General features: G+C 44.4%; 3 protein-coding genes across 3 annotated transcripts in view; 1 reads left to right on the top strand and 2 right to left on the bottom strand.

Annotated features, from left to right (window-relative positions):
• Positions 1–125, bottom strand: part of slc1a9 (solute carrier family 1 member 9) — a 29,565-nt gene extending 29,440 nt beyond the window's left edge. Inside the window, exon 1 of the mRNA XM_040120622.1 lies at positions 59–125. Within this exon, the coding sequence (XP_039976556.1) occupies positions 59–110 (52 nt within the window). The 5' untranslated portion in view covers positions 111–125. The remainder of the gene's footprint in view (positions 1–58) is intronic.
• Positions 126–2,983: 2,858 nt separating this feature from the next.
• Positions 2,984–10,096, top strand: LOC120784127. The gene is made up of 2 exons (XM_040117635.1): positions 2,984–3,173; positions 8,608–10,096. The coding sequence occupies exon 2, from the start codon at positions 8,627–8,629 to the stop codon at positions 10,094–10,096; it is 1,470 nt and encodes a 489-aa protein (XP_039973569.1). The 5' UTR covers positions 2,984–3,173; positions 8,608–8,626.
• Positions 10,097–11,983: 1,887 nt separating this feature from the next.
• Positions 11,984–26,479, bottom strand: part of ppfia3 (PTPRF interacting protein alpha 3) — a 28,997-nt gene continuing 14,501 nt past the window's right edge. The window contains 17 exon segments of the mRNA XM_040124203.1: positions 11,984–14,557; positions 14,840–14,901; positions 15,479–15,641; positions 15,740–15,808; positions 18,698–18,873; positions 20,443–20,540; positions 20,834–21,009; positions 21,189–21,237; positions 21,239–21,336; positions 21,338–21,493; positions 21,707–21,772; positions 22,945–23,145; positions 23,251–23,332; positions 23,447–23,546; positions 23,707–23,861; positions 24,820–24,953; positions 25,376–25,613. Coding sequence (XP_039980137.1) covers positions 14,849–14,901; positions 15,479–15,641; positions 15,740–15,808; positions 18,698–18,873; positions 20,443–20,540; positions 20,834–21,009; positions 21,189–21,237; positions 21,239–21,336; positions 21,338–21,493; positions 21,707–21,772; positions 22,945–23,145; positions 23,251–23,332; positions 23,447–23,546; positions 23,707–23,861; positions 24,820–24,953; positions 25,376–25,613 — 2,014 coding nt within the window. The 3' untranslated portion in view covers positions 11,984–14,557; positions 14,840–14,848.

Below are 26,479 nucleotides of genomic sequence, written 5' to 3'. Positions count from 1 at the left end.
GGCTTTTTCTCGTGGGTCAATAGCAGTGAACCCTCAGTCTGGTCTGTATGGGGACTACTTATCTGCTCCGAGGACCCGTTGAACTGTCTGTCGGCCTGTGTGTCCTCCATAGACCTCCATTGTGTCTCCTCCGGGCCTTCGCCGAGTTTCCTCTAAAGACCCGTGAGCGGACAGAGCAGCCGGTCACCAGCTCCTGTTACCACCCTTTCAACTTCAAAAGGGAGTCCTGAACCGCCTGCACCCGCCCAACCTACACATACAGAGAAATAACTGTGTGTTCATGTATGGTCTTTCAATTAAACCACATAACAAATCAGCTGACTGTGAACACTGATGAAGGTTTCCTAGAAGAAATATCTGAACGAATGCAGGGCAAGTTAAGACAAGGTAAATTACCGGTCAAAAGTTGTAGAACACCTCCACTTTTCCAGGTGTTACTGAAAATATAGTGTCATGTCTCAGTGTTCTCTGAAATTAAAGCGTAGAACAAATAAATAATCGAGATATAAAAAAAAAAAAAAAGGAATCATTGAATCTTAAATCCTAAATTGAATCTAAATTTTTGACTCATTCAGCAGCCGAACACACGCGCAGCGTTCTTTCTGCAATGGAAATCAAAATATTGTTCTGCACCGGTGCTGAGAGTTCGTCCCAACACTGGTGCAGAAGTTTCCACAAATGTGATGCACATGTAGGCCGCTTTGCTTTCACCTTCTCTCCAGTTCATCCGTGTTCATTACCTCAGGCAGTTAACCGCTTACCTTTGTACCATATAAGGTTATTCACTGGACTTGATCTGCTAAAGGAAAAAACAACAACTTTTGACCGGTAGTGTAAATGGAACCTACATTTACATTGTGGGACATCATTATACCTAGAAAATACATGCTTTCACAATCCTGTAAATTCATTGGTATAATAACATCATTTTTTTTGGATCTAGATATGCCTCAAGACACACATAATGATAGACAAATCACGGGAAAACGTGCCAGATTTTTTTCCATTAAGGTAAGTGCAGTTATATGACAAATGTGCATTTAATTATGCTCTGGGTTGCAGTATTAAGAGAAACTTTGGACTTGCACCAAAAACTAATAACTTGATCATTTGCCTGCAGCGCCAATTGATATTTGCACTTTTTGAAGGCGACTAATTTTCAGTTTCCTGTATATGAAAACAATGAAAACATCACTGTCAACTGCTCTTGGATGAGACAGGACATGAACCTAGGACACTGATGTTGAAGGTAAATGCTTTAAACATCTGTATAAAACATCTGTACTCAGCCAGTGTTACATTTCCCATAAATCTGGACTGGACGATAGTTGCTTTTGATCGTGACAAATGTAAGACAGGAATTCTCAGGCTTGTCGTTTCACACAAGGGGTTATTTCTGGACAAAGTATTTATAAATAAAAGTTGGTTAGGGTGTCAGTGGTAATGGCTGGGAACTCAGAGGGCCCCGTGCTAACCATTGCCTAGTGTCCCCGAATCAGCAGGTTGAAAAGTATGTATTGAATTTAAGGATGCACAGTACATTAAAAAGGTTGACCTGGTTTTTCAAGCCATCTGCCGGAGTACAGAGTATCTTTAGGGATATTTACATTTCGAAACATGTATTTTTGGTGTTTATGTGCCATGTTATGTGTATTTTTTGTTTTTGTAAACTATTCTGTACAGTAGATGCCAAAAGAGACACTTTTTTTTTTTTTTTGCATAGTGTCCTGTGTCCATAAAGTATGAAAGTTGATCCTAATAACAGCGGATGAGGTCACCGAGATCCAAATTATCCTGTCAAAGTGCCCTTGAGCAATACACTCACCTGCCAAATAACCAGAAAGTGAGCACACACCAAAAATATCTGGCACCGGCAAACAGGAAGCAGTCCGACGGCATGAAAACATTAAGTGACATCCTCCCGTTTGATTGTGCCAGACGGGATTGTGTTGCAGCTTTGCACTTGCAGACGAGGACATTGACGAATGATAATCACACCATCCAGCTTCACTACGCCTGTTTGGGATAATATGCACCGTTGCCAAACCATAATGAACGCACATTACTTGGACCCGTGTCAATAACACATAGCTGGTAATTCGTCAAATTGCTTTCTTGTGAAGTGTCGGGTGGGGATGAAGAAAAAAAAAAGGGGGGTGGGGGGGCAAAGGTAAAAAAAAAAAAAAAAATGTCAGTCACGCAACTGAATGTTTCAAATCTAGCTAGCAAGGAAATGAGACAGTTTGGGCACATTTTTTCGCACAAAACTCTGGATAACTGTTTCATATTGTATGCGTCTGTTTAGGAAACAGGTCTATATACATCTGCTCACACCGTTGTGGATCTGTTGCAGATCTCTTTTCAATTTACTAACCTCCTGAGGGGGGGGGGGTGAAAAAAAATGTGTCCTGTCTTTGCGCTTCCCAACAGAAACCGGAGTCGTTAGCTCGTCAAGCTAACAGTAGCGTGCAAGAAAAAGCGCCGGAAGTAGACGCTTTTTATCTTTGGGAATAAAAGCGCTCCCGCCGGTCCCGATGTTCCGTCGCGACTTCATCTCAAATCGCACTTTATTTTGGAGGTCGCGGGCCGAAGTTACGTTCCTGTCTCGCGCCAGCTTAACTGTCAGTCCGACTTTAACGTTTCAGGCGGAGTTCAGACCTTAAAGCACTTGGCCAGCTTCACCTCTCCACTTCTCCGCTCACACATCAAGAACCGAGACACCTTTCCTCCGGTCCGCCTCGGAGGACTAGCAGCTCCCGGACTATCTTCACTTTGTGACACACTTCCATTTCTGATCCCTCTCCGGGCTTCTCACACTACTCGGTTCTCTCATAGTGGACGCGCTCCCAGGGACAGCAGAGAGAGATTTTCTGCTTTATTTTACTTTCCTTTTTTTTTTTTTTTCTTCTTTCCTCGTCGGATTTTTTTTTTTTTTTGGGGGGGGTGGGGGGCACACACACACACACACACACACACACACAGACTCACACGCGCGCGCGATGTCACGGACTATTAAAAGAAGGAAGAAATGTTTGTGAGTAGTTTGGTGGTTACCGTGCGAAGGTGTTGTTTGGGTTGACTTTTTTAAACCAGTCGAGCAACTGGCGACAGGAACTCTATAATCCAATGTGGTGTCAGCTGGAAGGACCCGGGGTCCGGATCTCACCTAAACGGTATGGCTTTAAATCATCCGTGTAGGCCTTGAACTACCCACCACCCAGTATTATTAGCATGTGTGAATTAATATGCGTATACATTCGTTAGGTTGTTGATTTATCCAGTCACTTCAGTAGACCAGCAGTTACGTAATGTGAAGTTATTTAAATAGTTTATCTAAAGTTTATTTATTTCATTATTTGCCATATATTAATGTATATTTACCTGCTTATCCATCACTCAACCCACTCGATTACTTACACGCATGCATGCAGACATAACAGACATGTTGTTGTAGATTTGTTGTTTGGATTTCATTTTGCCTGCCTGCGTTTGTGAATCTCACTTGGCACCACTGCACACGTCTGAACCACGCCGGTCGCGGTCCCACGGTGTTGCACATTCTGGTTTCCTGGCCCAGTCCGGCAGTTGTAGCCCACTGCGCGTTTTGTTTTCGTCGGCGGTCACTCAGGTGAGGTTCGGAGCCGCGACCCAAACCCGCAGGTAGATCACACGGGCTGCCTTTTAAAACGTACCTGCAGCTGATGTCTGCTCTGTGGGAGGGTTTTTTGTTTTGTTTTTGTCACCGAGAATATAATTCATTTTATCTCCGTCTCCATAGAAGATGTAGCTCGGGTTCATTCAGTACAGCTCCCACATCTTCTGTGGAGTCAAATTGCACTTGAGAAAAATGTTTCATCACACTGTAATACATGATGTCAGAGGAGCTTTTTTCAGAGATACAGTACGGTACGGTACCTCATCGTAGGTGGGGGGGGGGTGCTGGATCCTGCAGGCAGAGCGTGGTATGAAACAATCACAGACCTGGAATTAATAGGTTGTTTGCACAGTGGGGGCGGCAGGGCACTGTAAATGAGCACGTGAGGCCAAGGCTTTTACTCTACTGTTACGGAAAGAGAGGGGAAGAAAGAAAGAAAGAAAGAAAGAAAGAATGGGGGGGGGGGGGCAAACATTTACCTGTGTTTTCCATGTTGCCTGGCGTCACAGCCACTGTCACTGTTGGTCTGATGGTCACACGCTGGTGCATTTCCAACAGTTTAGTCATCAAATCTGCTGGAAGATGCAGTGTGAGGTGCAAACTGTTCTTAGGTAAACTTCCTCCAATCATCCGGCCTCCAGAACCCCCCACCTCACTCTTTAGGTTACGGGACTTCAAAGAGGCGGGATTAGGACGGGACGGGGCCCAGGGCCTGACACTAACACAGAATGCATTATCTCTCTGTCAGTGGGACGTGTCTGACATTAGCCACACACGAGGGAGGGGATTACTTTGTTAACAGGCTAATAGCACAGTAGCCACTGCCAGGTGTGGAGCCGCTCTGTGCCGTCTGTTTCCTGGGGAGGGTCCCGCAGCCAGAGGCCCTCTGTGCCATAGCTCCCCCTGATTCCTCCCTCACTCACGCTTTCTCATCTGGATGAAACCGCTGTGGGCCGACTGGCAGCACTCAAAACATTAGTCCGACCAATTTGCCAGGTGCCAGACTTACTCAAGAAACACTTTCCATTATTGTTTTACTCAATGTGAATGTTTGTCTGCTGCGTTTTACAGCCTTTGCCTCTGTAGTCGCTTCAGAGGCAAAGGCTGTAAAACACCATCAACAAGATGGTTTTTTTTCATGTGTTTCATACTTATGTAAAGTGGCTTAGAAACAAAGAAAAACACATTTTTAGAGCTCCACCAATTAGTGGTTTAACTGATAAATCAATTAACAAGAACATAACAGCTACTGTGATGATCGCTTAATCGTTTAATTCATTTCTCAAGCTAAAAAAACGGAAAACTTTCTCTGGTTCAGGCTTCTCAATTCTGAGAAGTTGCTGCTTTCTCTGGTCTTACATTAGTGTAAATTTGATCTATCTGGGTTTTGGACTGTTGGTGGGACTTTAGGAAATTGCTGTAGGTTTTTACAGTTTACTGACGTTTTATAGACGAAACGATTAATTGATAAACCGAGAAAAGATCAGATTTAAAAAAAAAAGAAAATGAACATTAGTTGCAGCCGTAATAGATTTTATACAGCATCCATATACAAAAATGTAGCTCTGTGTTTTATAATAAGGAGAAACAAGAAAACAGGAAAATGGTTATGTGTAAATGTGTACAACCAGTAATAAATAGAATAATGAAACAGTAATAAGATAAAATCCCAAATAGTGGCACAGAGGGAGGGAAAGATTGCATGTTTAATATCAAGTTGAAAGAAAAGTGAAAAAGATCTCTTTCAAGCTGTCACTTAAAAATGTTCCCTGATATCATTTGGGAATGTTTAGTGTATTGCGCAGTTTGGGAGCAGTTGCATACAGACAAGTTGCATCTACAGGTTTTTTTTTATGAGTGTGTCTCCTAACTTCTCACAAACCCACAATGGTGGATCCAAGTGACTGTGATTGTGCAAGAAACCAACAGGGAATCCGCCACCGAGGCCTTTTCTGAGCTGTTTAATCCAAGCGCGGTCAAAAGGACTTCACAATCAGTGCTAAACGATACAGGGAGCCAGCGTAGTTCAGGGAGGCCGTACAGTTTATGACATAGTTTAGTCTGTTTAGTCATATTTAGTCTGGTTATTCATGGATTTTTGCTTGATGAGGTGGTTTGGTGTCTGTCTGTTTATATACGCGCTGTCCTGTGGTTTCAAGGTATTATCTCAAACTACGGAGATTAGGATTAACATAGGTGCGTTGTGTTGGGCCGGGGATTTTATTTATTTAAACCTCACGTTTTAGAGAGACGGCATGGGACCTTTGTGCGCGCTTGGGTCTGGTCCAGAGGGTGGAAGAACGTTGCAGTCCTCGTCTGGCCTTGCAGGGAGCTCAAATGATGCATGTCATTGTAGCAAATGGAGCGTGGTGATGAAGTGCTGCTGCCGTTGCTGCTGTTTTACAAAGAAACCACTTAGAGAGACTGCCTGCCTGCCTCCTGTGTGGTGTCCAAGTGATCCAAGAAAGCCCTTAAGAAGCATATAACTCTCCTACAACAAAACACACGCTCACGTAATACAAATCCTCCAGATTTTTTCTAGACATTCACCCTGTACCACCTCCTCTCCACAGCTGGCTCGTTTCAAATGACCTTCCCCTCTCATTTAGCTTCACCAGACTGTGTTCGCCGCAGCGCCGCGTTTGAGGGGTGTGTTAACAGCTGGCTTTACCGTTCAGTCTGCTTACATCACGCACGGCACCTGGGTTTATTTGGTTGTGGATACTGAGGTGTGCGGATCGGAAGCCTGAGCTAACAGGAAGCTCAACGGCCTGTGATGTGATTTATCGTCAGCATGACAAGCAGGCGCTCAGGGTGATTGCATGAGTGATGTGTCAGCCAAACCTTGTTAATCCTCAGCGGCTTCATTGTGTCCAGGGTGTGGCCCTGCCGAGTGTAAGTCCTGTCACTTGAAGGATTTTGTTTTGTCGCTCATTTGACATGTTCACACACACACACACACACACACAGAGTCACTGAGGGTCACCGATGAAACATCCACTCAGTCACTCTCGAACACCCGTACAGACAAACATGCCACAAGCAAACACACACACACACACACACACACACAAAAAGCCATAACATCCGCTCCTTCGCAGTTACGTTCTGTTGCCCGGCATTTATTTTTTTTCCCCATTTTCCCTGCCTGAGGAAGCCTTGAAGGAGCCTCGCCAGTAAAGCTGCATCACTGACATTCTCATCATTCCACCTATTTTAACTCCTTCCAAGTGACCTCCTCCCCGCTCTGAAACAAATAACTGAACTGACATTTACCTCTGCCGGGGGGGGTTGGGGGGGACTTCTGCGTGCTGGTTGAATGCCGTCCTACTGTACATGCCACACGGATGGGTGACTGGAATATTTTTCCTGTTAGTCACAGGTGAACCTGACTTTGAACCACAAGTGATTAATCTCTGCTTGACACAATCTGTGTTTCATTCAAGTGGAGTCAGACATGACCACGTCAGAAGTCTTTTGTGTGTCAGGAAATGTTTGCATTCAAATTAGCGGAGGGAGTTTTGTAACAGTTATTATGACTCTTCAGCGTATCACCCTTTAACATACTGTAGAATAATTGAGAGAAAAAATTACATCTTTACGTCATAAATAATAAATTTAAGCATGAATAATGACCATATTTCACCTAACACTAATTTTGTCACCAAGAGTTTTTAAAGTGTAACTTCAAGCAACTTTAAATGTATATTTAAATAATTCAGTTTCACACAAGTAACATCTAATTTGCTATAATTACATACTCATTAATCGATTAAATGTTTGTTCTGTAAAACATTAGTAAACTTTGAACAATGGCCTTTTTTCCGTTTCCCCGGAGCCCAAGGTGACATCTTTTGTCCAACCAAGAGATCGAGATATCCGATTTACTATAATTTAAGACAAAGAAAAACAACAAATGCTCACATTTCAGAAGCTGTAAGTATTGAAATTTTTTCATTTATGCTTGAAAATGGACTTGAATGATGAATTGGTTATGAAAATTGTTGCCGATTAATCTTCTCTTGATCAACCAGTCAATAATTGACTACTAGTCAACAGCTATGAAATACACCTTTAGGAACATTTTAGCAACATACTGCACCTCAGTGTCGTCCAACTTTGCAAACCCAGTGTTTCATCACTCAAACCCCAAAGGAATTATTAGGAAGATTTTCTGCAGTATTCATTTCATCTTTCCTCCACAAAATCTACCACTAATTGTTTTGTGATTATAAGTTGCACAATGTTTAGATAATGCAGGTTGTGGCAGGCAGGACATTTACAATAGATAAAACTCTTCCAGTCCAAGGTGACAGACGTTATATGTCATGTTCCAGCACCGCCTTTCCAGATGAAAACAAATGTAACCACAACCCAGGTGTGATCTGGTTGAGTATCTGAAGTATACCAGCATGCTTTGTTGTTTTGGCACCATTTGTAATAATTTCTTACCACAGATTGAAAGATAATCTTTAAAGAGATTCTTGGATCCTAGATAAAGAACAACACAACAAAAACAAATAGAAACGAAAAAATTATACCCTTAAAAGCTGAAAGGGAAGGCTTGTTCTCTCAGGTTGCAGATGTCTTTTTTATCCATTTCCTTTGGCTGTAAAGTTTCTGACTCGCATACATACCAGGTTGTCAGTGTTGCCGTTTGAAGGTCAGTCCTTCAGGCGGCAGGATCTACAGCGTTGGTAGCCAAACTCCATTTTCCCACTTGAGGAAGCGGAGGGTGACCTTGCTGTACTTGGTCCTATTTTTCCACAAAATCTGCCAAGATTTTAGAGCCATACCTCAGCAGTTAAAATACCAGAGTCATAAAGCTGCGGGCCACCAGTAAAACCTCTCATTTTACATTTTAACTGAGGTACTTAGTTTAACTGTATAAGCCAAGTTTAAAAAAACACTGTCTCTCTCTTCCTCTGTTTCTCCTCTCTTTTAACCACCAGCTGATACGTCTTGGGAGTGATGCACTGGCTTCCCCTGGTTGCCATGGTGATTGCCTCGGCCCTGCCCTTCCCTCACAACCCCGTGTCCAGGATTGCTGCCACGACAACAGAGCCTGGCTTCGACGACCGCAGAGAGCACCGTCATGACCCGGCCGCTCGCCTCGCAGCTCCCCCCCTGGACTACAACTTTCATGGAAATGCCTCAGAAACGGACTTCAAGATGGCTGCTGCTCTTAGCCAACACACCAACGGACAAAACCTCCAGAGCCCGAAGGATTATGTGAAATCCTCCGTACATGAAGAGACTTTCACCTTCAAAGTGGGGAATCAAGGAACCTCCCAATCAAATAGCAACTCAGGCAGCGATGATAAAAGCAGTGTCAGTTTGGATGTTCCCACAGAAAGAGGAACACTCAGGACCGAGGATATTTCCGAGGATAATTCTCTACCAAAGGACTACAAAGCTGACAGAATCAGCAGGCAAGATTCCTCAAGTTTTGTGAACTTTTCCCAGAAGGACAATCTTCAGGACTCCACAGATAGACCGTTGCAGGTCTCTGCAACGGAAAACCATAATGCTGTCAGGCCTGCTGCAAATATTAAGGGTCAAAGAGGACCAGAACCGACTGTTCCTTCGGCGCAGCTGAGAGATACATCACCAATCAGGACGGGGACCCAGCAGACACTGGGTGCTGGAAGAGGTCTGGCTGATGAGAGCCTGACCCTGGAAGCAGGGCTGAGTCTGGGGACCGGGCCGGACAGCATCCTACAAGGAGAAGAGATGTTTCTGGACGCACATCCACGAGTCCTGTTCTCACCCTCCCTGTCTCCTCCGGAACACCCCCCTCTCCTGCTCATGATGGAGACCGGCATGCTGGAGGAGGACTGGGATGGAGATGAGCAGGAGGACATCGACGGACACATCGAGGGTCATGGGGACCGTGCGATCGAGAGGAGCGCGACTCTGAGTTGGGCAGATTCCTCCAGAATTACCGGTGAGGTTGCCCACCCCGTTAAAAGAGATAAACGCTCGCACTTGATTGACCGATGGAGAGGGGAAAAGTCAGTGTGCGAGTCAGAAAATGTTTGGGTCACCAACAAGACGACTGCCATCGACTCTCGTGGTAATAACGTCACCATCTTGCAGGAAATTCAAACCCAGACGGGACCACTCAAACAGTTCTTCTATGAGACTCGCTGTCGCCAGCCCGAGCAGCAGAGCAATGCTAGCAGTTCAAAGGCTGCCGGTGCAGCAGCGAAATCCCCGGGGATGGGCGTAGCCGGGGCCAGCTGCCTGGGCGTGGATAAAAAACAGTGGTTGAGCGAGTGCAAAGCCAAGCACTCGTTCGTACGAGCGCTCACCAAAGATCAGAACAACAGAACCGGCTGGAGGTGGATCCGCATCGACTCGTCCTGCGTCTGTGTGCTGCTGTCCAGAGCCAATCAGGCTGCGGGGAGGGCGGTCTTGAGGAGGAATGGGAGAGGCTGAGGGGGGGAGGGGGGGCGTTGCCAAGAAGTAGAAAGTGACACACAGCAGAGCAGCTGTGTCATCCCTCTGTGTGCACTTTCACTTGCTGGTTTCCTTAAAATGATGGAAGTTCCTCCAGCCTTAATCCACAGTTTTTCTCTCGAAGTTTTCCGATCACTCCATCCACCAAAGCTTCAAATGACTTTTGAAAAAACACAAGAAGACCTCAATACTAGATCTTAGGGAAAATTATAGAGATTTTTACTTTAAAAAGTACTGTTTTTTTTAAGATTTATCTTTCATAATCTAAGTTATTTTTGATTAGTATGTAAGCATGTGTATGTCTTTGATATTAATATATTCCTTTATATGTGTACAATATGACACCAGTATACCTTTATGTATGAAGCTATGTATATCTGTGTGTATTTATAGAAGAAGTGTCTGATGATAATTCCAGCCTCCGGTCCACTCGGGTTGTGAGAGGAAGGAGCGCCACCTACTGAGGCTCCATTTTACTGCTCCACACTGTTCGCACGTGGATTACCATGAATGTTGCAACAGTGCTTTTAGAGTCCGATGGGGAAAATGTATTAGATACACAAAATTGAAAAGCATGGGCACATTTTGGCATGATTTACTAGAGCTGATGATAACTTGGCAGGATACATCTCTGTCTGTGGAACTTGTTAAATGTGGTTCATTAATGCAAAACCATGTGGTTTTGTCAATTACACAAGTCGCTGCAAAACATGGTAATAAAGGATCTTTGTACTCGTTATTTTTGTACGGCTCAACTGACGCACATGTACACATGGAGAATTGAATTCTCGAATACTCTAGTTAATTTTCTAAAGACAACATCTTTTGTGTTTTACTGCTTTAATCTGCTGGTAAGAATCTGTTTCCTCTTAGAGAGCACTGAAACATCAAACTACAGCTACAGAAGACACGCAGCCGATGGTGGAAGAAGTATCAGGCTCCGTTACTTAAGTAAAAGTAGCAATGCTACAGTTTACAGTGATCAGTTACAAGTAAAGGTCCTGCATGTTTTGTGTGTAAAATCTGAACTTGCAAAGTCACTAGTAGCTGGCAAATAACTGTAGTGGAATAAAAATTTCAATGTATCATAAATGTAGCGCTGTAGAATTATACAATGCCATAAAATGGAAGTGCAAATATCTCTGAATTGTAATTAAGAACAGTACAGAGATAATGTTTTTAGTAACACTGAACCAATGCACACAGTTTACTAGCTGGAGAAAGGGAAAACATAAAACAAATCAGTGGGGAAAATAAAAATGCAAAAAGTTTGCGATGATCAGCAGATCCACTTGGATCGCTTTATTTTTTTTTTTCTTTTACATCACCATTTTCATTATCATCATCATCATTATAGTTTATTTTCCAGATGATATTTTCAATTTGTATTACTATCACTTTAATCATGGAAATCTGTTAAATCATTGCACAATTTGTTCTCAAAATGTACACATACAGTAGCATATTTGAATGACCATTTTCAATGTTTCATATTTACTTTTAAAACTAGTTGAAATGAAGTCAAGAGGGAACAGAACATGTACATACATTTATCCAATACATACCTAAAGAAAATAAATAGTTATCGTAAAAAATAAAAAATACAACTGAAAAAAATACACACATTTTACAAATTGATCCCCAGGCTCCCACCCCCGTAGGTTTATCATACAGATATATATTTTTTTTAACGACACCTCATATCATCTTCACCACCAAAAAAAATGTTTTAGGTCATTGTCGTTTGTTTGACATGCATCGTAAACACAGAGGCTAAAGGTTTTGTTTCCTGGGCTTCCTTGGACTCGCCCCTCTCTTCCTGCCTCTCTATGATCTCAAACCCCCCCCCCCCCGAGAGCTCTTGGTTTCTGTTATGGCTTGTGTGTGCAATAAAATGACCAGCTTCTGTCCATCCTGTTTTTTGTTTTGTTTTTTTCTTCTATCCTCCCTTTGAGTTGCTTTTTTGTCTCTCTGTCGCCTCTCCCATCATCAGGATTACCCAAGACCCTGAGCTGATGATTACAGGTCATAAACCACAGAGCGACATTGTTGAGGGCTAGTGAGGAGTTCCACTTTGAGTCTGACTTCAAAGACGTTTCTTTCTTAATATATTTAAAACTTGATACCGCTTTCCGGTAAGACATACTTTGCAAAGGGTATATAGTTTTTAATTAATGGGATTTTGTAAATTAATCCATATTTGATTCATGTACTAAACTACTGTACTGTAGAACCTTTGGGTTGCCAAGTTGTGAAAAAGCCATTTTACTGGTGAATATTCACCTACAGAATAACTTGCGTCATCTTTTAAGCTAGATCTTTAATTCATTTAGAAACTAATTTGGACCCATATCAATTTTTATTAACTTATTAACATTTTAAAGTCCGGCCAGGATGGATTATCACAGTGGAAGAACCATTTACTAATGACTTTCTAACATTTCTGACCGTAGACCTAATGGCTCGTTGATGAGACTAAGATTCTCCAGCCATGCTAGTGGCTTCGTGCAGCTAGCATGTTAATGTTAGCATCGTCGACCAAAACCAAAGTTTCAGAACAGTCTGAAAATTTAACCTCATGATGGTGCTAGATGAACGGTCAGTGGGTCCCCCAAAGTTATTACAAATCATCCTCAGGGGACCATGAACGTGTCAAACAAATTTCATGGAAATCCATCCAATTCTTGAGGTATTTCAGACCGGACCAAAGTGGTAGAACAACCGACACTGCCATCCCTAGAGACATGCCGTGGCTAAAAAGTGAAATTAAATGATGTACTTTCTACTAAGTCACCCAGTCTCCAGTTATAAATGTTAATTATTAGTTTCGTCTGACCAATTTTTTTTTACCAATTTCAATCCAATTGGATTTGTCACAATTTGGCTTCCCGAACCTCAGTAGCTCTTTACGTATCAATAAAGCATTAATGTGTGATATACATTAAATGCGCACTCAAGCAATTCAGTATTGCACTTCGATAAAGTTAAGACACCTCTGTCTAACAAGAGACAGATTTGGAAAGGAATGGTCAAAACTGAAGCAGCTGAAGCAGAGATATCCTGCCTTTCTAGTCTCTAGTATGGTCCCAACCTCCTACATTTCCCATGATGCAACTCAACAGCTTCTTTTATTAAACTCTCTCTCTCTCTCTCTCTCTCTAAATGCGCACCTATTTCTAGCTATGATCTATGTTGAACATTTTACGCCTCACGCTCAAAGCGAGACAAACCCGGATGACGCCACTGCGACTTCATGAGGGTTATTTTTTCAAACTTCCCAGCCGACAGAACCACAGACGACATGGTACGACCGTTTTCACAGACCGAGCAGTGCCCTTCATGACGAGTCAACTGAACCCCATGTGAAAAATCCGCACCGTGCCCCTCAAACATTGATAAAGACGAACGTTAATAACGTATAAACCCCTCGTAAAGAACGCCTTTTTAGAAATTGGCACCAACACTAGCTTTTAATTTACCTGCCAGTGGCATCATGAAATCACTGGGCACAATGCCTCTGTGGCCTCGCTCCACCCTGTCCCATCCGCCCCTGTGCCTTTCATCTCTATAATGGGCTCCCTTCAAAAGAAATTACTCAGCCTATCGGCTTTCAATGTGCAATTAGAGAAAGCTTGAGGAGGGTCCCTCTGATGTGGTCGGAGTCAAATGGTGGTCTGGATTCAGACATGTTTTATTACACCGCTCCGACCAACTGGGGACTCTCAAACACTCCTGACGGGACCATGGAGGCCAACAATAGAGCCACCACGGCTGACACTGGACACCGGCCACGTCATGAGCAGAAAGGAGAACAGCGGTGTTGTTTAGAGTTGTAACACGGCTATGTCCATCTAGACATTTCCCCCAATGGTTTTACAGTTTAAACATCCTCTCGGTCCTCTTGCTTTTGAAATCCAAACTTTACGGTGAGGTTAATTCCTGCCCCGACTCTAAATACAAACACCTGTTGTTGAGCAGCAGTTGTAAGGCGACATGTTTAGCTGTTTTCATACTCTAAGAGATAAGTGGCAGCAAGTTGTTTCCTCTAAATGTAGGAAAATAAGCCCTGATATTGCCAACCCTGCTGACTATGTGCAGACACCGACAGGAATGAAAGAGACCGGCCCGAACCTAACCAACACCGTCGTTGTCCTTTATTAACCCCATAGCACAGTCACGCCGAGAGAGAAAGAGCAAAGACAGAATGACAGGAAGAGAGAGACAGAGAGAGAAAACAGCCGATCCCATTCAACCTTCCTAGTCTGGTCGGAAAATACATTCATACATTCTTCATGTCATTTTCCCCTTTATTCCTTTTCTTCTGTTATTGCAGAATGGTCAGACCGATAGGTTTATTTTTAGGTTAAATGGTTATATTCATTGCTTTTTTTCTCCGTGGACGAGCGAGAGGGTCAATCCAGGCCCGATCCAGTCAGCGCCCTGAGGAGAGGAACAGCGTTATTCCCACGTCACTGCTTCCGTGGCCTTAATTCAACTCTGCCTAAATCCCCACTGACCAAGCCCACCACATAAAGACCTTAGGCGAACTACTAAAATCCAAGGCTCAAATCAATTCACTACAACAAACAAATGCCTGAAACAACAACGAAATGTGCTCGGCACATGTGCAAGCCATCTCAGAAGCTTAGAGAAACTGTTCTGACTCACCGCACAGATTAAACACTACTAGACAGTTTGATTAATGTGGGAGACGGTTCTCACCTCAGCCCCTCAACAGGAGTACGTCCTCACTGAGGCAGATTCACCCCGGGCACCAGAGCTGGCTGTGTTGGAGACCGGGAGACACAGACGGGGTTATTAATGGAACCGCAAAGTCTTAAACAGCACTGACCTTCCTCATACATTCTTATTAAGAAGTGGAATGAGGGATAATAGTCTTCCTGTGCACTCCGAAGAGTCTGTTCCTTGTTATTGTCAGTTCTTTGCTAAAGGAAACAGAAAATTCCACTGCCAAACTAATGGCAGAGTAGCATGAAAACAACCAACTGCTCCTCGCATGTGGTTTTGCATTTGCAGAGCTGCTTATATAACGCACACTGTACGGTGGCTGTGGACAAATGTTTCTGTTCAAGCCTCATTTCCCAGAAATCAAGCTGCAAACACATGGCTCATTTATTATCAGATACGCAGAATAGTTGCACCTGATCAGAGTCTGCCCTGTAGCCTAGCTACAACAGACCTTTTGCCCTGATTCCTGTCATGCGCTTCATGTGAGTAATGCTATATAGAGTAACAGGTTTTCACACATCGTCTAAATTGAGACGCGCCTCGAGGGCTCAGAGGAGCTGAACAAATGCGAATTTGAGAGCGAAACTGTCAGAGGTCACGGGTCACACTCACCTTCACTCTGAACCTTTCTCAGGGTGACGGAGGGCGTGGAGATGGCTGAGGCACGGAAGTTAGCAGGCAGGGTCTCGGCAGAGTCAGAGGTCACGCCCCGTAGATCTTTCTCCCTAAACATCTTCCTCCAGGAGGGCGAGCGGCTGAACGTCTTAGTTCCATCCTGTCAGACGGACAAAGTGTGTGAAAAGACGGCTGCTCAACCAAACCATCACTGAAATCACTCAAATCTCAATTTTTGAGTCTGATTATTATGCCGACCTCATCAGGTCGTCTCTCAGTTCCCATGGAGATGAGGGAGTTGTACTCTTGCTCCAGGAGCTGTCTGGCCTGCAGGAGAGAGGTGATGTTGAGCCTCGAGATAGGTCTGGACTCATTAGCTCATGTGTGAGCAACATGCATGCTTCAAATCACTACCGTTGCAGATCTAATCCATCAGATGAGGCTATTTTTTGCTGTTTGTTGTCTTCTTTCAGGCATTTTTAGCCTTTATCGCAGACAGCAGAGAGGTGACAGGAAAAGATTGAGAGAGAAATGCAACAAAGGTCCTAGACTCAGCCAAGGGGGTTTTTGGACACATATCATATATCAAAATGGTACTCAGTACTGTGTATTGCCCCCACGTGCTTGTACGCATGCCTGACAACGTTGGGGCATGCTCCTAATGAGACGATGGATGGCTTCCTGGGGTATCTCCTCCCAGATCTGGACCAGGGCATCACCGAGCTCCTGGACAGTCTGAGGTCCAACCTGGCGGCGTTGGATGGACCGAAAACATAATGTCCCAGAGGTGTTCTATTGGATTTAGGTCAGGCGAGCGTGGGGGCCAGCCAGCGGTATCAATTCCTTCATCCTCCAGTAACTGCCTGCATACTCTCGCCGCATGAGGCCGGGCATTGTCGTGCACCAGGAGGAACCCAGGACCCACTGCACCAGCGTAGGGTCTGACAATGGGTCCAAGGATTTCATCCCGATAGTTAATGGCAGTCAGAGTCTAGGCTGTAGAGGTCTGTGCGCCCCTCCATTGACATGCCTCCTCAGACCATCACTGACCCACCACCAAACCTGTCATGTTGAACGATACATAACGCTCTCCACGGCTTCTCCAGGCCCTTTCACGTCTGTCACATGTGCTCAGGGTGAACCTGCTCTCATCTGTGAAAAGCACAGGGCGCCAATGGCGGACCTGCCAATTCTGGTGTTCTATGGCAAATGCCAATCGAGCTCAACGGTGCCGTTGTTTGGTCAGAGACATTCACACCAGAGGCCTGCCGGAGGTCATTTTGTAGGGCTCTGGCAGTGCTCACCCTGTTCCTCCTTGCAAAAAGGAGCAGATACAGGTCCTGCTGATGGGTTAAGGACCTTCTACGGCCCTGTCCAGCTCTCCTAGAGTAACTGTCTGTCTCCTGGAATTTCCTCCATGCTCTTGAGACTGTGCTTGGAGAGACAGCAAACCTTCTGGCAATGGCAGGTATTGATGAGCCATCCTGGAGGAGTTGGACCGCCCGTGCAACCTCTGTAGGGTCCAGGTATCGCCTCATGCTACCAGTAGTGACACTGACCCCTAGCCAAATGCAAAACTAGTGAAAAAAGGGCTGGGAAAAAATGTCAGTGGCCTCCATCTGGAAAACCATTCCCGTTATGGGGGTCGTCTCATTGTTGCCCCTCTAGTGCACCTGTTGTTAATTTCATTAACACCAAAGTAGGTGAAACTGATTAACAACCTCCTCTGCTACTTAACTGACCAGATCAATATCCCAGGGGTTTAACTGACTTGATGCAATACTCTGTTTAAAAAGTGTTCCTTTCATATTTTTGAGCAGTGTATGTTATTGTGTATTGATATTGGTAGCTTAAAGCCCCCCCCCCACTAAAAAATGTGCTTTGCTTATTTTTACTTGGATGTTTGAGCTTCACTGTGCAGAATGACGTATTTGCAGAGAAGTTTATTTTCACCTTCAGCTTCTAAAGGGAGAAAGTCTCAGTTTAAATCTCAGTTTAAGATGTTTATGTAAAATCAGCTTTTTGTGACGTTACAACTAGGTTAGAAGCCAATCGCGGCCCAGTAGGAAAGCTACCGACCACTGTGATGTGGAAACTTCGAACCTCCAGCGCACATACTGTACCCTGAGAACGGACTTCATAGTGAAGCAGGAGACAGCTTGTGTCCAAGCCGTTAAACTTTTGAAGCTAAAAATACTGGCATATTCGTAGATTCTGAATTTTTCAATGAGTGAGAAGGAGAAGGTGTACGCTTAAGAATTTTTAAAGGGAAAAAAACACGTGTCAGACACGATTCAAAGTTTCCCTCCCGTAAGAATCGTGTTTTCCATAACGCCCTCCTCTGTGGTTGGGATTAGGGTTTAGGTTATGGATAGGCGTAGCAGAGGTAACAGAGGTTAGGGTTTAGGGTAAGGTAAGGTTCGGGTTAAAGGTGAGGGGAAACACATATTGACAGGAGGGACAGACTTTGACGCAAGGCCGGTGTCCACCACAGGGTACAAGAGACAGAGTAAACAAACGTTGCTCTGTGGCTACATGGACAGATTGGTACTGAAGAGTGGGAAGCACGTTGGCATCTAAAAACCCAGGTGACGTTTGCAGGTACGTTTACATGCTGTTATTGTGCTACAGCTGAGCAGACGCGTGCTCATGTTTGTAAGTTTGATAAGAAGGAGACTTAAGCAGGAAAGCTAACGTGAGTTGCTCCGTCTACATAGACGTCTACTGGAACACTATTCCATTTAATTAATACCAAACCAACGGGGCGCCGTACATAAAATATAAAATATAAATGTCTGCCTTCTGGTTTCTGATTTTGTTGTCAGAGGGCAGAGAAGATATGTATGCTGTAGCAGTTTAATTTCAGTTGGACTTAGTATGGAGCAGGCGACCCTGTGGTTTATGGTTAGGGCACATACCCCATAACCACAACATAGTTGGTTTGATTCCAGCTTGGGACCTTTGTTGCATGTCATACCCCCTCCTCGTCGCTCCTGTTCCTGTGCCTCTACACATTTGGCTTTCAAATCATAAAAAAAAGCCAAAATAGTAATGATAAAAACATGTCTGAAAGAACCCTTTAAGCCCAAAATGTTGCCATTAAAAATTACTCGTCTATCACAACTGTAGCACTAATTGCTCTTCATACATAGAATCAGACTGATGCGCATATGAAAAGCATTTTTATCAGTGACCTTTCAACAACCTGTCTGTTACCTGTGTGTTCTGATTGGGGATCTGCAGCAGCAGGGCCAGGTCAGTGTAGTCAAAGGTGTCGTCTAAAGCCAGCAGAGCCCCGTGGACGCCGCTCTCACGGAGGTTGTCGGCGTACTCCTTCAGGCCGAGTGTCTGCACCCAGCACATCACTCGCTCATTGGACCACACCATCACATCTGGGAGGAGGGAAGGAGGAGATAAAGGGAAGGAGAGGAGGCATCCATCTGCAAACAGCAAGCTGTCTGCTCGCGGTTTTTATAAGCCAGATCAGGTTTCTTAATATTCTGCTTGCATCCTGTTCAAGGAAGCTCGAGCTGGATGAAACATGCTTGTCCGTTCAGCCTCATTAATGGTCTTCCGAAAGGGTTATATTACCTGTTAGGTATCGATGAGTGATCAAGAGCAAACAGTGAAATGTTCCGCCTTTACTGATTGACTTTCTGGTAATGGACTGCAGAGGTTAAGTTTACCATCAGAAAAAAACCCCAAACTCACAAATGTGATCACTTGGGAAATTCTTCTGCGGGGAAATGAGCCAAGATGAACCTTGTATAAATGTACAACATGTGTCGCAGCGGTGGAAAAGCAAGAGATTTGGGAACCTTTAATGACTGAGCATGTTGACCTTCTGTAATCATTATCCAGCCAAACTGCAGTACAAAAGTTGTGGTTTATAATCTCTTCTAAGAAGTGGAGAGGGGGGCGGAAAAAACCAAGGGATGGTCCAAACATCTCCCAGGAATGTGAGCAGAAATCGAAGGAAATGTTTTGTTTTGTTTACCATCATTAAGTTTATGGGATTTTTAAAAACCATTGCTTTTTAAAGCACATACTGATGAATGAATGCAGCCTTATGCTACGCATATGCAATCCACACCTTGATTGGAGTCCAACTGTGGTAAATTCAATTGACTGGACGTGATGTGGAAAGGCACACACCCGTCTTTCTAAGGCCTCACAGGTGACAGCGCATATCGGAGCAAAAACCAAGCCACGGGGTCTAAGGAACTGCCTGCAGAGCTCAGAGAAAGGATTGGGTCGAATGCAAAAAAAAATTTCTGCTGCATTGAAGGTTCCCAAGAGCACAGCGGCCTCCGTAATTCTTCAAAGCGAGAGGTCTGGAACAACCCTGTAAGGATCTGCCGTCCCGCCATGTTTCAGATTGTGTTTCGGCCATTTCGGGGTTCTGTGAACACGTCAACTGTAACACGGTCCGTTGCAGAGAAATTCAGCCGCTTGCCGTTCATAAGCTGACATGAGTTTCAGCCATCAGTGGAGATATGGGATGGGAGCCTCCAAACGTCAGGCATAAATGTGATTAAATCCAAACATCTCCTCACTAGAGAAGCTGGTTAACTGGAATATTTTGCACGGACACCCCTGGATTAGTGAAGTGAAATCTTTATTCAGCATAATTTCTTTATTTTTTTATTTTTCAAAACAGGTTACGGTGTAATATTGGTGATGCTCAGTGCAAATTGTTCCTGATTTTTAAAGGGCGTTGTGGTGATGATTAATTTTGTTTTTCACCACTGCATCTGTAGTTTTTGGTGTCTTATATAGATGGATACAGATGCAAGGGTTGATATAGTAATGACTAAGGTATGCTTTGAACGAGACAATAGCACAGCTTGAATAGAAGAATTATTTGGGTGGACGGGGTCAGAGACACGCACAATACCATCCCACATCTGGGGCATGAATGATGACGTCGTGGCAGAGAAGAAAAAACAAGAAGAGCTCACCTTTGTTCTGGTGGGCGCTCTCCTCTCTCCTCCTTTCCAGCTCCTTGCGATCGTAATTCAGGCGCTTCAGGCACATGATGCCGTAATGCAAACTGACCCTGGGAGAGGTCAAAGAGCCAGAGGGTGAGCGGTTCGAGCAGGTTAACTGAGGGCGGGTTTCCACCCTCACCTGAAAGCATTAACACAATCCAAGGCCTCTGACCCCTTAACTCTTTTAAATGAGAACTTAAAGAGGGCCCGGAGACACACACCTGAGCCGCGAGAGCGTCACAACAACAGGAGCGAGTCGATTGAAAAGAACGGGAATGAAAAAAATGGGAGTGACACAAGAGCATGAGTTCAACAAATTATGGCTCTGAACAAGAGCGGGCACGCGCAAGCTGAACTCTACCTGTGGAAGCTGTCCACCATTTTGAGCTGTCCTCTCAGCTCCTTCTTGGTCAGGTGGTCCAACATGCGGGCATCCACCAGAGACTCCATGAAGTAGCTGCGATACTGTGGCAGGCCGAGGCTGGGCAGCCAGTCGTTGCCCACCCACTCATGATTCATATCACCGTAGGCCAGTATCTGGAGGGGACAAACCACAGATGATCAACGCTGATTCACGCTTGGCTTCTTATCTGGTGGTGTTGCAAGTCAGTGGCTCGCGACTCACCGGTTTGTCTCACTAAATATTAAAATAACTGACAAATATAAACCATGTTGTGTTAATTCTGACTTTTTATAAAGGTGCAGTTGGTCCTTACCTGATCCCAGCTGAACTCTTTCAGCTCCTGGAGTGCCGATAGAAGAGAAGAGGCAGACAGAGAGAGACAGAGCCAGATAGAGTGATGTGGAGGTGGCGAGGGAAAGGGGAGAAAGGGTCAAGAGCAGGGTGGACGGATGGAGAAAAAGCAGAGGAGGAGGGAGCAGCAGCAGCAGCAGCAGCAGCAGCAGCAGGAAAAGAGGACAAAAGGGAGGAATAGTGTGTTAGTGAATGGGTAATTAGTTGGAAGCAGTTCACACTGAAACAGCAACCAGAGGGAGAGAAGAAGATGCTCAACACTATGGCCTGGGCTCACAGAAAGATAGATATATAAAGAGACGGAGAGAGAAATACATAAAGAAGAATGTAGAGAGAGTGAGAGGAGGAGGGAGGGGAGAGACTCGTCAACATAATTCAGACCAGACAAGACAGTTAAAATAATTCAAGACTGAGTAAAACAATCAGGAAAACACAGAAGAGGTTTATGTCAGACAGAGACGGGGCAGCTGGGGCACTAACCGGTGGCTTGATGGCAGCGTTCAGAGACTCCATCTCTGCATGGGTCATCCACACGTTACTGGTCGACTGCGGTCATGTAAACAGGAGAAAAGTGAAACTTTGAGCTAAAAAAGCACCACATTGCCTTGCCCGCCTAAAGCAATGAGTCAGTGCTTGTATGTTTGAGCGTTGCCAAAAAAAAAAAAAACAACAACAAAAAAGCCACATCACAAGATGTAAGCCAACCACAACAGCAGACTGCTTTCTCATTGCCATGGTGATTTCCAAGAGCAAGAGGTTCGACCAATTTATGCGAGCTCATAGGATAAATCTGTTAAATCCGTTGAGCAGAACTGTGCGCCTGATCATTTTCAACATTTCGTCCCGTTAATACGATTCCTGCTGTAAAGAAATAGGAAACCAAGCAGGGAATCTGTAAAAGCTGAGCCAAATCAAAAACCTGGCATTTGTTCCAAACTCCGTAAACCGAAATTCAGAGGAAAATGGGTTTTTACTCGTTGATGACTCTTATCTTTCTTGGAAAAGGAGGCATAAAAAGCTGTGGCACAAATATATGTGCTTGCAACAACTTTTACTGCTTTCTTAAACATCTGGTTTATCTTTGTCACTGTGTGAGAATGCAAAGTTTGGGAAAATGGAGCCAAGTTTGTTGCCAAGTTTTATTTCCAGGCAAAATAGGTGGAACTTTATCAGTGTCTGTGCAGTTTAATACCACTTACTCTTATGGAAAATGCACAGAACGTTTTTATTATTTTTGACATTTATCGCATGCAGGACAGGTTTCATGTTCTCTGCTTTTTACATTTTTCCCGCATCGGTTTTTCTTCCCTTCTCTCGGTAACTTAAACTCCCGCCATATCACGCAATTCCCTTCATTTTACTCTCCACTCAACACAATCTGATTTCTATTTTCCATCATCCTTGTTTGATATCCAACACTTTCAATTAAATTTTAGTTTTATTTTTCTACCCAGTGTTAATGTTCCTGCTGCGAAATTTCCCAACAGGAACATTAACATTTCAACGCATCTCATTACTACAAACATCCGGTTCAACATGTACCTGACACAGCTAATACACTTCAGCCTACTCCAATTAAAGGCTTCCTTGCCTTTAATCCTGTAGGGAAGCTGTCTAGACTGGGATAAGGCATAAGAACATATTTGCAGCTATAGTGCCTCTTTTTTCCTTCAAAGTGACTGAGTAGGCTAAATGCATGTGCAGCGACAGAGGCTCACAGAGCGAGTGCTGGCCGGGGCAGACGGGCTGGTGAGGGACACCATCTCCTGGATGGCCAGGCGCAGTTTGAGGCGGTGCAGCGGGTTGCTGATGCCGATCTCCCTCTGGATCTCTGTGTCCGACAAGTTGGCCATGATCGCGCCGCTCTTCACGTTCGCACGACACGCTGCGACGTACCAGGCCGGCATTCCCACCCACAGCTGGTAGGGAGGCAGACAAGCGATTAAATAAATGAGGAGGAAAATGTTATGCGGATGCAGATTTTGTCCATTAATTACTTCTAGGTTTCTGTCAGTGCACAGTACCTCCAACCAAGATACAACAGTGGGTCCGTCCCAAGAGGCAAAGGGAAGTCCTTGGCGACATGCTTCTTCAAGTAGCTCGTGCCTGTTAGGAGGGGGAAGCATTACAAAAGTCTTATTTTGGTGCTGGGACAAGGACAAAGCATTAATTGAGAGTCAACTTAAAACAAAACAGGGGAGATCATTTCCTGACACTGACTTCTTCTTGCTGCGACGGTCTTTATCTGCTGGACCCAGAGTCCCAGTCTTGTTCATCCCCATGGGGTCTCCAGAGGCCAGGTCTTCAGAAGGTGTGGATGCTGGTCACAGGAAGGTCACATGAACAAAAGATAGCATAGGTATGGATACCTCCAATCGTTGAGCCAGCGCAGCTCAAACGTGTTCAAATGAAAATACTGACGGTGTGGATTACTCATATACAGTCAGTGTTATCTCCCCCCTTATCCTCCATGTGTTTACCGAGAGAAGCGGATCCATCCCGCCCAGGCTGGCCCATCCTCCCTTTCTCCTTCTTTCCAAAAAGCCGACCGATGGAAGACTTGATGCTTTTCTTCTTACTGGACTTGTGAAGAGAATCTTGGCTGCTGTTGGAGCTGCTGCCATCTGCCGATAGACTGGAGGAGACAAAGGAAATCACTGAGGGGCAAAAGCTAAATACACATAAAATTTATAAAGGATTTATAATCTGTAATTAATGGCTTTACTAATGGTTAATAGATGATTCACTAATGATTTATAGATCAGTTATAAGGCGTTAATGACCACAACTTTTGGGTTGCCAGGTTGTGGAAAATCCTACCCAGCTCTTTAATTCATTAGGGAGACCTCTCCAGTGGTGCGTTTAACCACCTATCTTCTGGAGAAAATGCTGCAGGACGTCTGGACCAAAATTCATTTATAAAGTGCTTATTGACATTCAAAACACCAGTCTTATCAGGCTGCAACCATTAATCAAGTTACACATAGCGTTATAAATGTAAATAGTACAAATGTAAAGAGAGCAAAACAGTAAATATGAAATGTTGCTGGTAAAGGTTTTTTAAAAAAAATCACATTTTCACACTGAAAAGTTGCCATTTTGTTGTTTGAATAAGGACCCTCTTGCACCAGCGTGCCCGGTTTAAATCAAATGTCTTAGTCATAACATGGCCGTGTGTTTCTGTTCAGTAATAATGCAGTTATAAATGTCGGTAAACCACTAATAAGTAACTAGGGTTTGGCACTTTCTGATAAGTCCTCGGCTTTGCACCTATGAACGTTAATAAATCATTAACAAAAAGGTTCGATAATAATCTGTGAAGTTTGCAGTTTTAAATGTTAATAAGCAGTTTACAAATGGATTTTGGTCCAGACGTCCTGCAGCTCTTTTCCAGAAGATCAGTGGTCAAACAGTCCAGAAGAGGATTTTCTAAAACCCGGCAACCCAAAAGCTGTTCTTTATAACGACTTATAATTGATCTATAAAGCGTTAGTAATGATGTTATTAACCATTAATAAACCCACTATTTAATTACATTAAGTACCGCCTTATCAGAAAACGATAGCGACACATCTAACGTGCGGCTGACCTACCTGCGAAACTCCCGGGGGTCGTCGAGCATCGCACCGGGGTGGGTTAGGGTCATCCTGTCCAACCGCAGCGCACGCGGAGTGGGAGGAGGCGTGGAGTCAAGAAGAGCGAGGGACCGATCGTCTTCTTTGTTGTTCTGAAAAATGATACGTGAAAAAAGCAATGAAAAAGACAAATATTTCTCATGTTACGCAGCTGGGACGGTAACACTCAGCCAACCTAGCAGCCTTTTTTCCTCCAGGACACCCGAATCATGCCCTGGAATGCTTGTTATCAGGCCTGATTGCTGCAAAGTGGGGAGAATTTTTCAGAGAAATTCAGGCTGCAATCAGCTCATTCCACCCGATAAATTGTCTCCCCAATTTCACTAAAATGACGTGCTGTTGAAGAGTAACTGAACTAACTGAGCCGAACCGAACTAATTTCCTTACGCTGTATTCACATGACTCGCGGTCTGTAGGAGCTGTTTGCGTAAACAGGGACGGTGATACTGAGAAAAGATAAAGAAAAGTTTAACCCAGACGGGAATGGAATTTCATCTCGGCATTCCAGCGGTACCTGTCTATCAGTCTCGCGGGCTGGGGAGTGAGGCAGGCGAGGGGTGGAGTGTCCAGAGCTTGGGGGAGAAGGGGAGGCCAGGGTGGAGGATGTGATGGACGAGGGGATGAAACCCCGCCCTGTGCTGTCTCTCCCCAGGGAGGTCGGAGGTATGGGTGGACTGTCCAAAGCCACGCTGACCCGGCTCTCGATCTCCTCGGCCCGCAACTCCGTGTTCTCCTTCTCCTCCTGGATCAGTCTGGTTTCGAACGTGGAGGGCGAGAAGAAAGGGGAGGGAGAGGACTGAAACATTTGGATGATATGATGACGGTGAAATACTCTTCTGACGTTCACTTCATCTAACTCTGAACAGTCTAGGACAGATGTAAAGGAGTAGTTCGACATTTTGTGAAATAAACTTATTCCTCCTTTCTTGCCGAGAGTTAGACGAGAAAATCGATACCACTCTCATGCCTACGCGCTAAACATGAAACTACTTCCAGCAGCTGGTTAGCTTAGCTTAGCATAAAGACCGGAAAAAGGGGGAAACAGCCAGCCTGGCTCTGTCTAAACTAAATCCGCCTACCAGCCCTTTTAAAGCTCACTAATTTACATAACATATTTTGTTTGTTTATTCTGTACAAAAAAAACAGGTGATAGTTATCTTTGGATGGAGCCCGGCTGTTTGCCCATTGTGTCCGTTCTTCATGCTAATCTAAGCCAACTAGCTGCCGGCTCCGGCTACATATTCACCCTGCGCACATGAGAATGGGCGCGGTGGTCAACACCGTCACCTCACAGCGAGAAGGTTCCGGGTGTGAACAGCGGTTCGGCCCCGGGGCCTTTCTGTATGGCGTCTGCGTGTTCTCCACACGCCTGCGTGGGTTAACGCCCATCGTGGTGTCATCGAAATTCTGTATTTTGTTTCACCGACGTTAAAAAATTACGAAAGTTCGCATTTTGTTTTCATTGAAACCTGAAAATATTTGAAAGTTTTATTTGATAAACAACTTCCACCGAAGTAGTTAGTTTCCCGTCAGTCTATTAATTAATGAGCCGATCAATTATTATCATTCATGTGCTAAAAGTATGATTTTAACAGTGTTTCACCGAGCAGTGCAGTGA

Source organism: Xiphias gladius, chromosome 3 (assembly GCF_016859285.1).
Source record: "Xiphias gladius isolate SHS-SW01 ecotype Sanya breed wild chromosome 3, ASM1685928v1, whole genome shotgun sequence".
In the NCBI taxonomy this organism is placed as follows: Eukaryota; Metazoa; Chordata; class Actinopteri; order Istiophoriformes; family Xiphiidae; genus Xiphias; species Xiphias gladius.
The sequence above is the reverse complement of the archived record's forward strand: the minus strand, read 5'-3'. Positions and strand labels throughout refer to the sequence as shown.